The 15,788-nt window shown below is 37.8% G+C and overlaps 2 protein-coding genes across 3 annotated transcripts; both read left to right on the forward strand.

Annotated features, from left to right (window-relative positions):
* LOC107642598 (vesicle-associated protein 2-1) lies at positions 3,463-7,304 on the forward strand. Of its 2 annotated transcripts, none has more exons than XM_016345995.2 (7): positions 3,463-3,729; positions 4,267-4,337; positions 4,462-4,543; positions 5,342-5,457; positions 5,550-5,681; positions 6,664-6,732; positions 6,900-7,304. In XM_016345995.2, exons 1-7 carry the CDS (start codon positions 3,660-3,662, stop codon positions 7,050-7,052), a joined length of 693 nt encoding a protein of 230 aa, XP_016201481.1. In that variant the 5' UTR covers positions 3,463-3,659; the 3' UTR covers positions 7,053-7,304. The 2 variants fall into 2 exon arrangements, with proteins under 2 accessions (XP_016201481.1, XP_016201480.1); XM_016345994.2 differs by having other exon boundaries at positions 6,658-6,732; positions 6,900-7,289.
* Positions 9,680-11,336, forward strand: LOC107640005. Its single transcript, XM_016343553.1, has 2 exons — positions 9,680-10,757; positions 10,834-11,336. The coding sequence occupies exons 1-2, from the start codon at positions 9,680-9,682 to the stop codon at positions 11,334-11,336; spliced, it is 1,581 nt and encodes a 526-aa protein (XP_016199039.1).

The following is a 15,788-nucleotide window of genomic DNA, read 5'->3' on the forward strand; positions in this document are numbered from 1 at the left end:
TTATTATTATTTTATTTTATTTTTTTTTTGGGGGGGGGGGGACAGTGAAATAGGAGAATATTTTCATGCAATGAAGATGAAGCGTGAGGTGGACACGTATGGATTATGGAAAGGCAGAAAGGCAGAGATAAAAGAAGCATCTTTCTTTGTGAGGTCCAACACCAATGGAATTGGAATTACCTCATTCATGAATATTTTACAATATCTTGCATTCTTACCATTATTAATGATTAGGAAACTTAGATCGCATCAGATTTTGACTTAAAAATGCTTCTAAATAACATAACTTTGTTTTGACTTTTGTGAGTTCACTTCTTGCTATGTGAAAGTACTTTTGGTTTGTATTATAGCACATAATTTTAGGCATCATTTCGTGTTACAAGAAAATAGTACATGTTCCAATAAACAATTAGTATAATAACGGTGTTAAGTTGTTGTTGGTAACACAATTTAGATGATTGTGTTGGAGCTTTAGGAAATGTACATATGCACCCATCACTTTCTCATTAAGAATGGTAAGCTTGTGTCCCCATATCCCTCCATTTGAGAAAGAGAAAATTACTAGCAGACAGCTTGCTCCAGGCGGGTGGAGAACAACGTCTTGTCGTTTTGGACTTAGAAATTTAGTCATTAGAATAATCATGTTGTTCAAACAAATAACATGATTGTTTGAGCAACAATAACTTACATGGCTGCTACACTGATATTTTCTTGCTACTTAGCATTGAGCCATTGACATTGAGCCAAATGTATGATTATACACTTGCCCATGTGATTCCAGGACCACTTATGCCACAATTTTTTGTTCTCTTCACCCGAGAGAAAAGAAAAGAAAAGGAAAGAAAGAATATATTTATCTCGGTTTGTTTTGTTTCTTTACAATTTATTTGTGAACAATGAATAATGATAGTAAACAATGTTCCATACTTCCATGTCTATCATGTTTTCCTCACTTATTATTAGTGATGCCATACAAGAGATAAATTAGTGAAAAATGTAACTGAAAGAAATCAAGGTATGATTCATATTCACGAGCTATAAAGAAATACAGTTGTGGAATGATAATTACCATATTATGGAATAAATTGTTACTTTTAATTTAGCCATGCATATACAACATGGTTAATTTTTAAATGTTAAAAGAAGTAAGCTCCCAACAAAATTTTTAATAATGAAACATGATCAGAAATATCATGTTGTGAGTATAGAAAAGTGAAGAATGAAAATAGAGTTGGTGTCCTTATCCGAGAGCTACATATATTACCTCCAACTGAAGCTCCATGATGTTGGTGTTCAATGTCTTCACATTGTTTGAGACAGATTCCTTAGGATTGGGGAATGGTGTCGCTGTATCTTCATGAAGATAGCTGCAGATTTTACATCAATAATGTCATATTACTCAACTGCACTTACATCTCTACTTTGTTGGTTTGGTATATATACTAATCAGATATTGAACATTTCTATAATTTAATCAAATTGGATTAAGTGTATTTATTCCTAGTCAAGTTAGTTGCATATTGATCAAAATGATAATATTTATGTTTTATGTAAAAAGAATATTGAGAATGATTACTATTTGTTTTTTAATTGTGAGTTTACTTGACAGATGTGATGTATTTGATTGTTTATCTATAATAAATAATAATCTATTTTAGGAATAATTAAGCAACACTTTAAAAGTTGGACATAAACTTTTGTAAAAAAAGAATATGATTGATTAGTTTTTTTACTATTATTTAGAATACTTGATTGAAAAAAGAATAACAAAATTAAAAAAAAAAAAAAAACAGATATTGCGAAAATTATCAATAAGTAAACTAAAAATTACAATGAATTTGATTTTTTTAGTTGTTGATAATGCTAAAAATGACTAATTCAATCCCTTATTGGCACAACATTACGGATTAATATCCTATTGTTTGACTTATAATTCTGTGCTTTTAAGATGTTCCTTTTTATTGTGTTAAATTTTTGTTTTAAAAAAAAAACATATGATCTATATATATAGTGATATGGATCAAAGACATATGTAATTGCTATTTATGGCTTCAGGAGATTGAGAGCTAAACATGACATACATTGTCTCTCTTAATTACTGTCAGCTATTAATTACACGGATCCAAGTTATGTCATAATTATATGTTCCTAGCTATCCATCTTTCTTCGTATAAACACCGATTTAATTTTAAATCTAATTAAGTTAGGTTAATCTAATAATTAATTTATTAATCTGTTTAAATAAAAATTATGAATTTAAATTTTTTATATATATAATAATTTATTAACTAATAGTTTATAACTCTTTACACCAATTTGACCATCAATACCGCTTGAATTAACATAGGAGTTTGGACAAAATTCTTGCGACATGAGAATACGTGCAATGAACATGGTCTCTCTCTAGTCTCTACTCTGATCTGACATCAACATGTGTAAGCTATGGTCAACATGAAATGTGATGAAGCAACAGTCAGAATTAGTAAGTACTATGATGTCACTTACTTAGTCTTTATTTTGAGGTATGGGACTGAAATTTAGTATTATGTTTGTTGGTTCAGAGATTGGTATTAAAATTTTTGTTTTTATTTCTAAAATTTCAGTACTTTCAAAAAGTAGGGACACAGGAGACTAAAATTTTTAAAGATGAAGACTAGAACTTTAATGACATTTTTTACCTAAATTGCCCTCATTTTAATTAATTAATTCCAATTTTATACTTTATGCAAATTAAATTAGAGTTTCATTCTTGTTTCAATCTCTGTCTTCTATTTTGTACCAAACAAAATACTAAAATTTATTTCAATCTCTGTGTTTGTTTTGAGGTACTGAGACAGAGACTGAGAGACTGAGACTCAATATCGTGTTTGTTAGTTCTGAGATTGGCACTAAAATTTCTGTCTCTGTCTCTAAAATTTCAGTATTTCAGTACCTCCAAAAAGTAGGGACACAGGGGACTGAAATTTTTAGAGATGGAGACTGAAACTTTAATAACATTTTATACCTAAAATACTTTCATTTCAATTAATTAATTCCAATTTTATCCTTTGTGAAAATTAAATTAGAGTTTCATTCTTGTTTCAATTCTTGTCTCCCATTTTGCACCAAACAGAATACTGAGATTTATTTCAATCTCTGTCTCTTAGTCTCTTAGTCTCTGTCTCTCAGTTTCAGTCTTTCCGTTTCTGTCTTTCCACCAAACGCTACCTAGTCTCTGTCTCTCAACCTCAATCTTTCTATCTTTATCTCTCCACCAAACGCTATCTAAAAAATATGAATTAAACATTGGATAGTATCATTCTATTTTGATATGAAAAATGTTAGAGGCATAATAATTTAACAGAATATTTTATTTTGTATTTTTAAATATTTGTGACTAATTACAATAATTTCTAAGCTTGATGTTTTGATATAGATAATTAAAATAGAATGAAAAATGTGATAAGGGTAAAAGAGGGGAAGAGAGACTGGTTGTAGAAAATAGAAAGAGCGAGGGATCCGGTTAATAGTTAGGCTACTTCTAAGGCATCCACTCGTCCCCATGGGTACCCCCCTTCATCCTCGTTCCACCACATATTCCTTCCTTTTCCTCTCCTCTTCCTCTCTTCCTCTTCCTCTTCCCCACTTTCCCCCTCTTTCTGCTTTTTCATTCTTTTGCCATGACTACTCCCGCCGCTGCATCTGCCTCCCCTCTCATCTCCGTCAGTCCCGATGAACTCAGGTTCCCTTGTACGTCTCTCTCTCTCTCCCTCTCGCTCTCTTGTTAATTTTATTCTTTCTGATCGTCTATGGAAGCAAATTGCATGATTCATTTTTTTTACTCTCTTATCTGCGGATCATCATTAACAATCCTAATTTAACATAAAAACAAGGTTCTAGATTCTAATAGATTGGACATTGGACATTTATGTATATCTTTTTTTGGAAATTTAATCCCTCACTTCCTATTCATCTTAGACTAGTTTTTGAAGGACTTGTAGTTGTACTTATTAATTACAAGGCTTAATAAGAATTCAGTGAACCATTAAGATATGCTTTTAGCTATTTCTACTTCTTATGTTTCTAGAGCGCATTATTATGGATTCATGGTTCTCCCTGTTTGGCAACATAATGCTCTAATATATGGTTGTACATGTTTTCAGTTATTCTGATATATTCAACAGAAGAATTTATATGATATAATGTAAACACCAATTCTTATTCTCTCTTTTCCTCAATAAACTTGACCTCTTATTCAAAATTTTCTTATGTTATTCTTGTAACCAGTTGAGCTGGAGAAGCAATCATTTTGTGATCTTAAAGTTGTGAATAACACAGAGAACTATGTTGCTTTCAAGGTACTTTCTTAAACTACACATTCTGGTATGAACTTCATGTTGCTTGTATCTGTTTCTCTCCACCCGACTGCTGTTTCTTTCTGATTGGATCTAATTTCAATGTTATGTTATTGCTGTTTTGTAGGTCAAGACCACTTCGCCAAAGAAGTACTTTGTACGGCCTAACACTGGTGTTATACAGCCCTGGGACTCGTGTATCATCAGAGGTGCTCCTTGCTAATATTGCCTACTCATTTTTAAGTCCTTTTCTTTATTCCTTCACCAAAAACTATTGTCTAGTTCTTTGATAGATATATTCTTATTTGACTTTCGGTTTCTGAAATGTGTATAAATCACATGTTAAGGACTACGAAATTATTATATGAAGGAACATGCATTTAATATCCTGATTGAAAATCCCAAAACTAATTATATGAAAAGTATTCTGTTGAGTAATTAAGTGGTAGATAATTTGTTTTAATACTTAGAATGTACCCTAAAGGTGCACTTGTTGACAAAAGCATTTTTCTTTTTTCTTATAAACACTTCATTAAGATTTTTGATGGTCCGAAAGCTTAAGCTGCTTATGACAACCCAAATGTTTCTGTCAATTCCTTATAGGAGTTATGCATGTGAACGAATAACTTAATGCCTGCTCTGTTCTATAGATACAAATTTAGAAATACGTTGTTTCATCTGAGATATGGTTATAAGTTATAACCTGTTTCTGAGGTCTATGTAGACTGTAATTTCAACTATCATCAATGGTCAGAAATCAGGTGTTTTTCTTCCCAAATCCCAATATCATAAAGATTTTAGAACCAGGGAAAAGAAAGCGATTTGGAGCTTATTAGCAAACATGTGTTGCACAATTTCTGGATTTTATAGTTTCAAGTGACCCATTTTTTGGTTAAATACTGTGGGACCTAAAACCGATAACTTGTTGTCAAGCACCAAGCTTTTGCCATTCTGTTTCATAGTGGTATCAGCCTTTGTCATATTGTTCAATTTTTTGTATTGTACAGTCACTCTTCAAGCCCAACGTGAATACCCTCCAGACATGCAATGCAAGGACAAGTTTCTACTACAGAGCACAGTAGTGAATCCAAATACTGATGTTGATGATCTTCCTGCAGATACTGTAAGTTTCAAGACTGTCCTTGTTTTATGGGATCAACTGTATAATTTGGAAAGAAAAAAAATTAACCATGAATGCTGCTAATTGGCTTGTAGTTTAATAAGGAAAGTGGAAATACAATAGAAGAGTTGAAACTAAGAGTTGCGTATATTGCTTCTAACTTAACCCAAGGAAGCTCTGAAGATGATGCATTGAAGAACTCCGCACAAAAACTTGATAGTTCTTATGTGAGTATCTTCTTCCCCCTACATTTGTGGAATCGGTTTGAGTTTCTGTTTATTCTTCTCTTTGTAGAGTTTTTAATTTTGTGTGTTTAGCTCTATGTTATATGATGCATTTAATCTGCCAACCTAGAATCTTCATCGGCTAGGAGTCTCTTGGAATGACAAATAAACTTAATATATTCCAAAACGAGTACAGGCTATTAGGCTAAGAAATGATATAAGGGTATTAATCACTCAGGACCAATTCTATCTTATAGATGCATAAACTTTTAATGTAGACAAACAATGCGATTGGAGAACACGACCTTTCATTTTTTTTTTTTTTAAAAAATGCAAGTTAGCCAGAAAAATTATGTGATTGATAAGGGAAAACAGAAAGCATAATTGTACTCAATCAATTACTAAAGAAACTTCCAATTGTATAACCCTTCTCCTGTAAAATATAAATCTTTGCCTGCATTGTATTTCTTTGTTTAGAATAGACCTAGCATCTGGCTACAAATGCCATAAAGCATCTAGCAGCTTATGCATCCATGTAGAATAATTTGCCGATGACTAGTGTGTGGAAGAGAAAATATGTTTGGGTATCAAACTGGTTTAGGAAGATTACTTTCTGAAAACCACATTTAGAAGTTTATTTCTTATTGTACTGTCTATAGATTACTTAGTGGAGTTGAAGTTCACTTCTGTCTTTGTGACGCTGGTTTCATTTTTCTGTAATTAATTTTTTTTCCTTAGCTAAGCAAGTTATATGAGCTTCTTTTAAGGACCCATTTATTTCAACATGCTAATAGGCTTTAGTTGAAGTTAAATCTCTCCCACTGCTTTGAATAACGGTTCCGTTTTCTGTATTTGAGTGATAGTCTCTGCCTAAAAGATTACCTATTGTTGCATGATAATTAGGTTCATTTGGAAACAAGTTTCCTTCATTATATCATTCAATGCCCCATAATTAAATTTCCTATTTTTTGCCCTCAAGAATCAGGCTTTACAGCAGCTGAAGGAAGAAAGAGATGCCGCCCTGAGACAAACACGACAGCTGCAACAGGAACTGGTAATTATGCAACATGTTTCCCTGTATTACTTCATTATCACAGGATTTTGGCCAAGTCTGCTCTCTCTTTAGTTCTTTTGTTCTATGGAAAACTTGAATCTACATTATAACTTCGATATTTTACTTTTGAATTGAGAATTCATTGGTTGGGTTGTGTTTATATGCAGGACATGCTGAAAAGGCGAAAAAGCCAAAGAGGAGATCCTGGCTTTTCCCTTATCTTTGCCTTTTTTGTAGGTCTCATTGGACTTGTGCTTGGCTTTCTTTTAAAACTTCTATTCTCTTCACCACCACCATCACTATCACCATCTACGGAATGATTTTTATTGTGGAAACCCTTTGCATGCAAGACCTTTCTCGTGTTAACACTGTAAAAGTGTAAAGTTCCTATATTCTTTTCAATGAGATTTTTGTTCTTTATTTTATGCCTTAGCTGCCATATGGTATACTGGATAGTACTTTTCTTTTTTCTTTAGAAAGCCATACACATTAGAATGCAGAGATAAGAAGGGGATGCTTGTTAATAATTTACGATATAACATTATAACTATCAACAATTGAAATTCTCTGAATCCTTCATCTCAAAAGGAAAACAAAAACCGAAAACATAAGTAAATAAATTCTGATCCTTGATCTACACTGTTACTTCACCCCAAAGCAAATTAGTAAAATATGGTTTTAGTTAGCCGTGTATTATTTTCACTTCAATCACGATTCAAGAAAGATGTTCTTTTTTGGGTGTCTAACAAGAAAACAATGGAAAAGAGAAAAGACAGCAGCAAAGCTAAACAGGATTAGACTAGTCATGTACAATAACAGGAGACAACTCGGCCCAAAGCTCTAACCACTCAACAAAACCACACATGGATTTGGCAGTTATTTTGGCCACACTACAGAAAAAATGTATTACTTAATAATACCACAGCGTCTCTTTGTTGTTTTTTTATTATCTTTACATGATAAATTATATTTTAAACTGATTTAATGTGATTGAAATTTATGTTTTTTGAAATTGAATATAAAGATGAAATTGGAGAATAAAAGGAGAGACCAAAAGCGGTTATTTATTCTATCTCAAAAGCTAGTAGTATATATCTATAGCAAACAATTATAAAGATTGATTGTTTTGAACAAAACTATATTTTTATATGTAAGTGCAAGTGCTATAATAAAATAACTCATCTGAGGGGACTCAGAAAAATCTTAAGACAAAAAAAGACTTCACAAGTAATTTAACACTAAACTAGAATAATAACTACTACTTTTCAAACTAAGGAACCTAGAAAGTATGAAGTTAACAGCCAAACTGGAGGAGCAGTTGGTGAATTTGAGCTAGGGAAAAGTTGATAGATAAGTCCATTTTCCAAGTATACTACACCATAATCGTGACCACCAACAATACAAAAAATATCATGATCGATCACATTATTAATTATAAGGTGAAAATTCAGGTGCAGTCGACTTCACGTGAAGTTGATAACTGAGAGATGTTAGATTATTTGACTGATTTGACTAAATTTTCATCTAACGGCTCTCAACTATCAACTTCACCTGAAATCGACTGTACCTGAGTTTCCACCTAATAATAATTATACTACGTGTACACTAAAATCAGCTACTAAAATTAATTACCAATATAAAATATATGTTAAAATACAAATACACATTGAAAATAAATTAAACCACACATGTATTTATACACAAATATATTAATGACTGATTTTAATGTACAAATAATATTTTTGTATTAATAATTACTAAGGTTTGACGCACCACTTGATCATCTGTATAATAGATCAACATGAAAGCAGGTGAATTATATCCGAGTATTGTCGCGTAGTTCTCCAATGTATTTATTCTTGACCGTGTAGGTTGATTCATCTCATCATTGTTCAACATATAAACATCTAACTTATAATCCAATGAGATACTTGTGGGTGAAGGCACAGGATCGGGAACAAGATCATCGGGTGGTGTCACCAATGTTTTGAAACCAAGGAATGGAACCCCTGTCTTGGCATCATACTCGTGCAGTTCAGAAGCGAATATATATGGAAGAGGAATCAAAGAAGAGAATCGAGATAAGAGTGAAGTGTGAGGTGCGGTCAGAATTAGATATTTACACGGCTATGGATTTCAACTAGGATACTAGCTAACTGTCATCTAGTGTATGAACGATAAAAAAAAAACCTAACAAAAAATAAAGAGAAAGTATAAGTAGCTTACTTAATATGCTTTCAATTAAGTCACCTAGCAGCCAACTTTCAAAATATCTTATTTTAAATTTTTAAAAACTAGTTTTATACTCAAAAAGGCTTTTTTACCTAAATGCGCATCTAAAAAACATTAATTTCCAAAATGCGCATGGCTGGAAATCTTTCTGTAAACGCGCATTGCCATTTTGTGGCCTCTGCCCGTGAAATGGAAATGAACTCCATTTCAATTATGGTGCCCACGAAATGGATATCCCATTTCCATGAGGGCAGCAGCGAAATGGAAGGAGGAACTCACGGCTGGCATCAGCAAAATGGGTGTACGGCTCAGTTCAGAATCCATCTCTCCTGTACCGCACACGAAATGTCACAAATTTGTGTGTACTGCACACGAATTGGGACAACGGCTAGGCTATAAAAACCCTTCGCCAGCAGAAGTAAACCCACATTTCTCACTCTCACTTCTTCTACCATTCTTTCTTTTCCGAAAATTCCACTCTCACAGGAGCTAGTTTCACTAATTTTTGGGTGTCATAATGGCATCTGAATATATTTATGTGGTCATATATCCCAATGGTGAAATTTCGTATACAGGTGAGGGAGTGACCTTTATGTGTGACGACCCACTTTGGATAATGATTTCCCCACAGTCGTGTCTGCAACAACTTAAAAATATGATTATGATGAACACTGGGCTGATTGGAAAAAAGGAGATCAGTACGCTCATTTACAGGATGCCCGTTGCTGTAGCTAATTCGTTTACATATCAGAAAATGCACATTAAATCTGACCAGCACGTGTCGATGATGTTTTCATATCATCGTAGCATCGGAAGCATCTATTCGATGGAACTCTGCGTGAAGCTCCAAGATGTGGGGGGCAGCTCATCTAGTTCGAATAACGTGGAGGAAATGCGAAATTCCGGTGCTGGTGAAGGCATTCCATTTTTGGACATAGGTAGGGGTCGTAGTCCGTCCTTTAATGCCTTCGTGGCCCCCGCCCAGAATACAGAAATACCTGACCGACGTCCCTTCCCGAATGTCCATGTTGCATATCCGGAAGGAATGGCCGACGGGTTGGCTGACTCATCTGAGGAAGACGAGATTGAGAATGATAGTGGAGAGGAAGCAGACGTTGTTCCGGAAATCCAACCGGTTCAGGGCGAAAGGGTCATCCCAAGTGTTATTGAACCGATCAATGTTGCAAGGGTCGGAGCTCTTTCCAGCGGCACCCCCGACCATTACCTGCACCTCAGTCTTGGTCCAATGAACTCGACAAATGCAGAGGACATACCCAGTAACTATGGTTTGACAGGTGAAATGGAGCTAGAGGTTGGCCTGAAATTCCTGACTAAGGATGCAGCAATGCTTGCTGTTAAGAACTACAACATACGTCGAAGTGCGGAATTCAAAGTAGTGGAGTCAGATCATACCAGGTATGTTTGTCGATGCAAACTTTTTGGTGACCAATGTTCCTGGATGGTGAGGGTTGCGAAGACGAGGGCGTCCAGATTTTGGGAAGTTCGAAAATACCAAGGGCCTCACACTTGTTTGGCGTCCGCGACTTCCCAAGATCATGCTCAACTGGATTCAAATGTCATATGCCAGCACATATTCCCCATGGTTCAAGCAGACGCAACGATTTCCATAAAAGTGTTGCAGGGGTCCGTGGAGTTGGCATACGGATACAAGGTGTCTTACAAGAAGGTTTGGCTAGCGAAGCAAAAGGCAATAGCGAGAATCTATGGAGACTGGGATGATTCTTATAACCAGTTACAGAGATACTTCAATGCGTTGCAAACCTTTGTTCCAGGTAAGCCTATCTATCGGATTGCATACTAGTTTTGTAATAGTTTTCATGCTCTTACGAATTTGCCATTTCGTCATAGGGACAATTGTTGACCTACAAACCCAACCATACTACGTCGGCAACACCCTCGATCGTGAAAGCGTCATGTTTCATCAAGTTTTCGGGTCATTCCCATCGTGTGTCGAGGCATTCAAGCACTGCAAACCTCTAGTTTCGGTTGATGGAACACACCTGTATGGTAAGTACACTGGTACCTTGTTGATGGGAATAGCACAGGACGGAAACAACAACATTCTTCCCATAGCTTTCGCGCTAGTGGAACGGGAGAACACAGATGCATGGTACTTCTATCTGACCAACTTAAGGAGACATGTGGCTCCGCAACCAGATGTTCTACTGATCTCTGACAGGCATGCTGCCATAAAGGCTGCGTTGGAGCGAGAGGGTTGTGGCTGGGAACACAATGTTTACTGTGTCCGACACATTGCGTCCAATTTCGCAACAAACTTCAAGAGTAAAGAAGCCAAAAGACATCTTGCGCGGCATACTCGAAGACCCAAGAGCAGGCACAGTACTACCTAGAGTTAATCAGCGCGGAGGATCCAGCCACGTCCCCGGCAATGATGGCTTGGATAAGAGGGTTAGAGCCACCGAAATGGCTCCAACACCGCGATGAGGGGCGCCGATATGGTCACATGACAACGAACCTTTCTGAGTGTATCAACTCCGTGATGAAGGGCACTCGTAACCTTCCGGTGTGTGCAATTGTGAAGTCCACGTACCACCGTTTAAATGCGTTGTTTGTCCAGAAGGGTCGGCAGGCAGAAGGACAGGTTGCATGTGGCCAGATGTTCTCACAGTTCTTGCAAAAGGCAATACTTGCCAACAGGGAGGGAATCACGCAGATGCTTGTCATATCACACGACAGGACGACATCGATCTTCACCGTCGATGAGATAGCCGGCGTAGGGTCTCAATCCAGATTCAGAGTATACCTCCAGCAAAGACGGTGTGACTGCGGCTACTTCCAGGCATTGCACTACCCATGTGCCCACGCGCTTGCAGCATGTGCCCATGCTAGGCTTGATTGGCAGTCATATGTCGATGATGTCTATCGGGTCGAAAATGTGTTCCGGGTATATCAGATGGAGTTTCCCCCATTGCCTGATGAGGAAGTGTGGCCACCCCACGAAGGACAACTACTCCGTCCTAATCCCCACCTGCGACGATCGATGGATGGCCAACCTGTGTCGACAAGAATTCGAAATGAGATGGACGACGTAGAGCCTGGACCGGGAAAGCGATGTGGAATTTACAGGCAACCAGGGCATACTAGGAGACATTGTCCTCATGTCACTAGCACTTAGCAGCGTGGCTGGGTCGGATATTGAGTGTTGTTATATTTTCAATTTATTTAAATTCTCGTATTTAGTCTTTCTGATGTGATATGTTTTAGAATTAAAGAGATGAATGGAATATTTTCTTTTCTTGTCAAATGATCACACACGTTTGCAACCAATACTACATGAACATTAACAAATAACCTTAAAACCATAAAACCAGTACTACATGAACATTGTCAAATGATCACACAAGTTTACAACACCGAATTTAATACATCACAACACAGATAACCGTAAAAAAGTTACAACCACGAAGTACTACACCATACAACATAATAAAGTACAAACGAAGGGAAAATACAACCATTGGACGATAAGAAATAACCTTAAAACCATAACGTGAACTAGTGATGGTGTCCAGCATGTCCCAACCTCCCACCTGTACCACATGAAGGTGCTTGAGTGTCGCGGCGGGGACGTCCTGGCTGTGCCTCCTCCCCTACATCATCAGCCCCCGCATATGATAAGCGACGGACTTCTAACAACGATGGCTCGAACGGGCGCATCTGGGATCCAGCCGTGTCACCTACAGAAACAGATCTCCTCCTTCCGACAAGGGGGTGACTACCTGAATCAGACGGTCGAAGTGCAAGTTCTAAGTCGGTGGGTGTGCGTGGTGATGCCTGGGAAGGAATGAATTGATCTAGGCCATCAAATAAAGATAAAAATTTTGTCCAACCAACTCGATCCATAGAGTCAATCAGGTCCTGTGTACCGCCCCCCTGCGATGAACCACCCTCCTCATAGGTACTATTGTAAGGCATATACTGATGGACCGTGGATGACTGAAAGGGGTCCTCTGCGACGAATGGCTGCGGGCAGTAGACATCTCCAGGGAAATTCACATCCACCGGTGGATGATCCTGCTGACTCCAAACATTAACCTGACCTGGATCCGGAACTGGAGTGTCTGGGACCTGCATCTCATCAGCTCCGACAGCCTGATGTCTTCCACGGCGGGAACGATGGCGTCTCCTGTCCTGCGGAACTGCTGGTAGCTGAACGACTGGGCCTCTACCGTACTCTGCCGGAGCCCCTCGCGGAATATCATCTCCTCGGGGATCATGGAAGGCCTCCGGGGGTGACAGAAACCTCTTTGTTCTCGAGCAATACCACCTGTAATAATCATGACTGGGATGCAAGGTATCTACGCTATCAATCTCTAGCCGATATGATACAGTCCATTTGTTTGCCCATACTTCAAACCATGTCTGCAGGCGGATGGGCCACCATCCATCGTCGTTGCGAGCCGACTGGCGATGGAAGGTGTCTATGTTTAATGGTGGGTTCGGTGGACCTTGTTTGCCGCCAAATTGCCGCATGACTCTATCGATGTTAACAATCTCGATCCAGCGGAACAGAATAAGTGGCACGACCGCCGTATAGAAATCCCCATGCGGAGCACCAAGAAAGTCCGCAGCCACCCTCGACAAAATACGTGCATCCCTGTACGGCATCCACACAAACTACCAAATCCAAATGTCATTTACACAGGTAGACTAAATTTCATGGGAAAAAACAATATCATGCGAGAGTGATGCAACAGGAATAGTTACCTCATCCACTTTCAAATTGTCCAACCTAAGCCGGTGCCTTTGTAGGCGTTGCTCGGCGTAGTCATTCTTTCCTCTCTTGCCCGCCCACCTGCGAAAGAACAGAGATCTTATAACCACATTTAAAAAATTACGCAGAGGAAATAAGAACACAAAGCACAAATACATAACATATGGAAGAAAAATTTCTTACGTTGTAGCTAACGAAAACGTGTATGGGCTCGTCACGTCCGGTGCCCAGAAAGGAAGCCTGAAGTATATCCAAGACATCAACAGTGTATGACAATCAGACATTCCCTCGACGTTATAATAAGTCGCTAGGCACATGCCTCTATACAACCAACAGAGCACGGCACTACCCCAACTATATGTACTAATGGCTTCATAGTTTGCCAGGAGAGGAAGATAACGTACGTGAACCGTGTTGTTCGCTTTGTCAGGAAGTAAAACGCCACCCAATAAATACATAATGTAACAACGTGCATACCGTACGAGGGCCTCATCGGGAGAGTCAAGAGGCATCTATTGCAGTCTACTCCTGAGCCACTTCAGTTTTATGTTATACTTCGTGGTCCCAACATGTCCGTCAGGAACTTCTCCAAGGAGTTCCTCACACCATTGCCAAATATCTCTCTGGTGGAACTTACTCCATGACCTCAGAGTGCCGCTGACCGGTTCACCGTCGATTGGTAACCCCACCTGCATGGTAACATCCTCCAAAGTGATAGTACACTCACCCCATGGGAGGTGGAATGTATGGGTCTCAGGACGCCATCTCTCCACAAGAGCGCTAATCATTGGGTTGTCGTACTCAAAATGCTTTATCAGAGACGCATAATAGAAGCCGGCTCTTCTTAGATACGGCTCCAGCATCTGCCTCCTAATCTCCATACTCGGATCTGCTTCGTCTACAGAGAAAACATCGACCAGCGTGCCATGCGGAGTCAACACACGTGCCGGCTGAAATTGAAATAGATCAAAACACAATTAAATAGTTTAAAACAATTATTTAAATTATTAACAAATTTTTTTTATTTTAATTAAAAAAATAAACTCACCTTAACATGTAAATGAGCAGAAATGTGAAATTCATCCAATCTATTAAGATTTTCTTCCACATTAATTCCACTTCTATTCATTTTTTTAATAATTAAATTACTCCTCGACTTCTCTTTTTTTTTCACCGAAGCAACCCACTACTTCACTTCTCCTTTTTACCTTTGCTTTGGTCCCCTCCCCTCCCACAACCTCCTTATATATGCTTCAAACTCACAACCCAACAATAAATTGCCTCACTTTCACCCAATGCATGCACGTACGGGAACTGCAAACTTGCTGCTTTGACTGTCCCCCACCCCATTTCGTGCCTGCCACACTTGAGGATGGCCATTTCGTGTGTGCCTACCATGAAATGCCCCAACTCGTGGATGACACACTTGATTTGGTCCATTTCGTGTATGCCATCAGTGAAGTCCTCCATTTCGTGCTTGCCATGCGTGTAATGGTCCAATTCGTGGACACCAAGCTTGAGTTGCTCCATTTCGTTTGTGGCAGGAACGAAATGGTTTGTGTCAGTGCCCTGATCCCATTTCGTGGACACCCTCCTTGATGTGTATACCATTTCCATTTCGTGGTTGCTCCTTGCGAATTTGGGGTGCGCATTTGCAGAAACATTTTCAACCATGCGCATTTTGGGAATTAAAGTTAAAGCCATGCGTATTTACGTAAAAAAGCCCCTTCCTCTCCTCCTGATTTCGAATCCTCTCCTTTAACCTATCGCTGCGTCGCGTTCCAATATAAACTGTCTCGGTTACACCACGCACGATGTTCTTTCAAGTTTTGGACGCTTCTATTTTTTAGGTTTCAGATGTGATTTTGTTAAATGTTTTGAATTTTTTTTTTGATGTTTTTTTTTGTTTTGAATGATTTTTTTAATAGTTTTATATGTTTCTTTTCTTAATTTTTGCATGTTTTTTTTCAATAATTTTAAAATTTTCGTTTTTTTTAGTTTTTTATTTCTAAAATAATTTTAAATATATCTTTTTTGTTATATTTTGGATGTTTCTATATCCTAAAGT

This window comes from Arachis ipaensis, chromosome B05, assembly GCF_000816755.2.
Source record: "Arachis ipaensis cultivar K30076 chromosome B05, Araip1.1, whole genome shotgun sequence".
Lineage (NCBI taxonomy): Eukaryota > Viridiplantae > Streptophyta > Magnoliopsida > Fabales > Fabaceae > Arachis > Arachis ipaensis.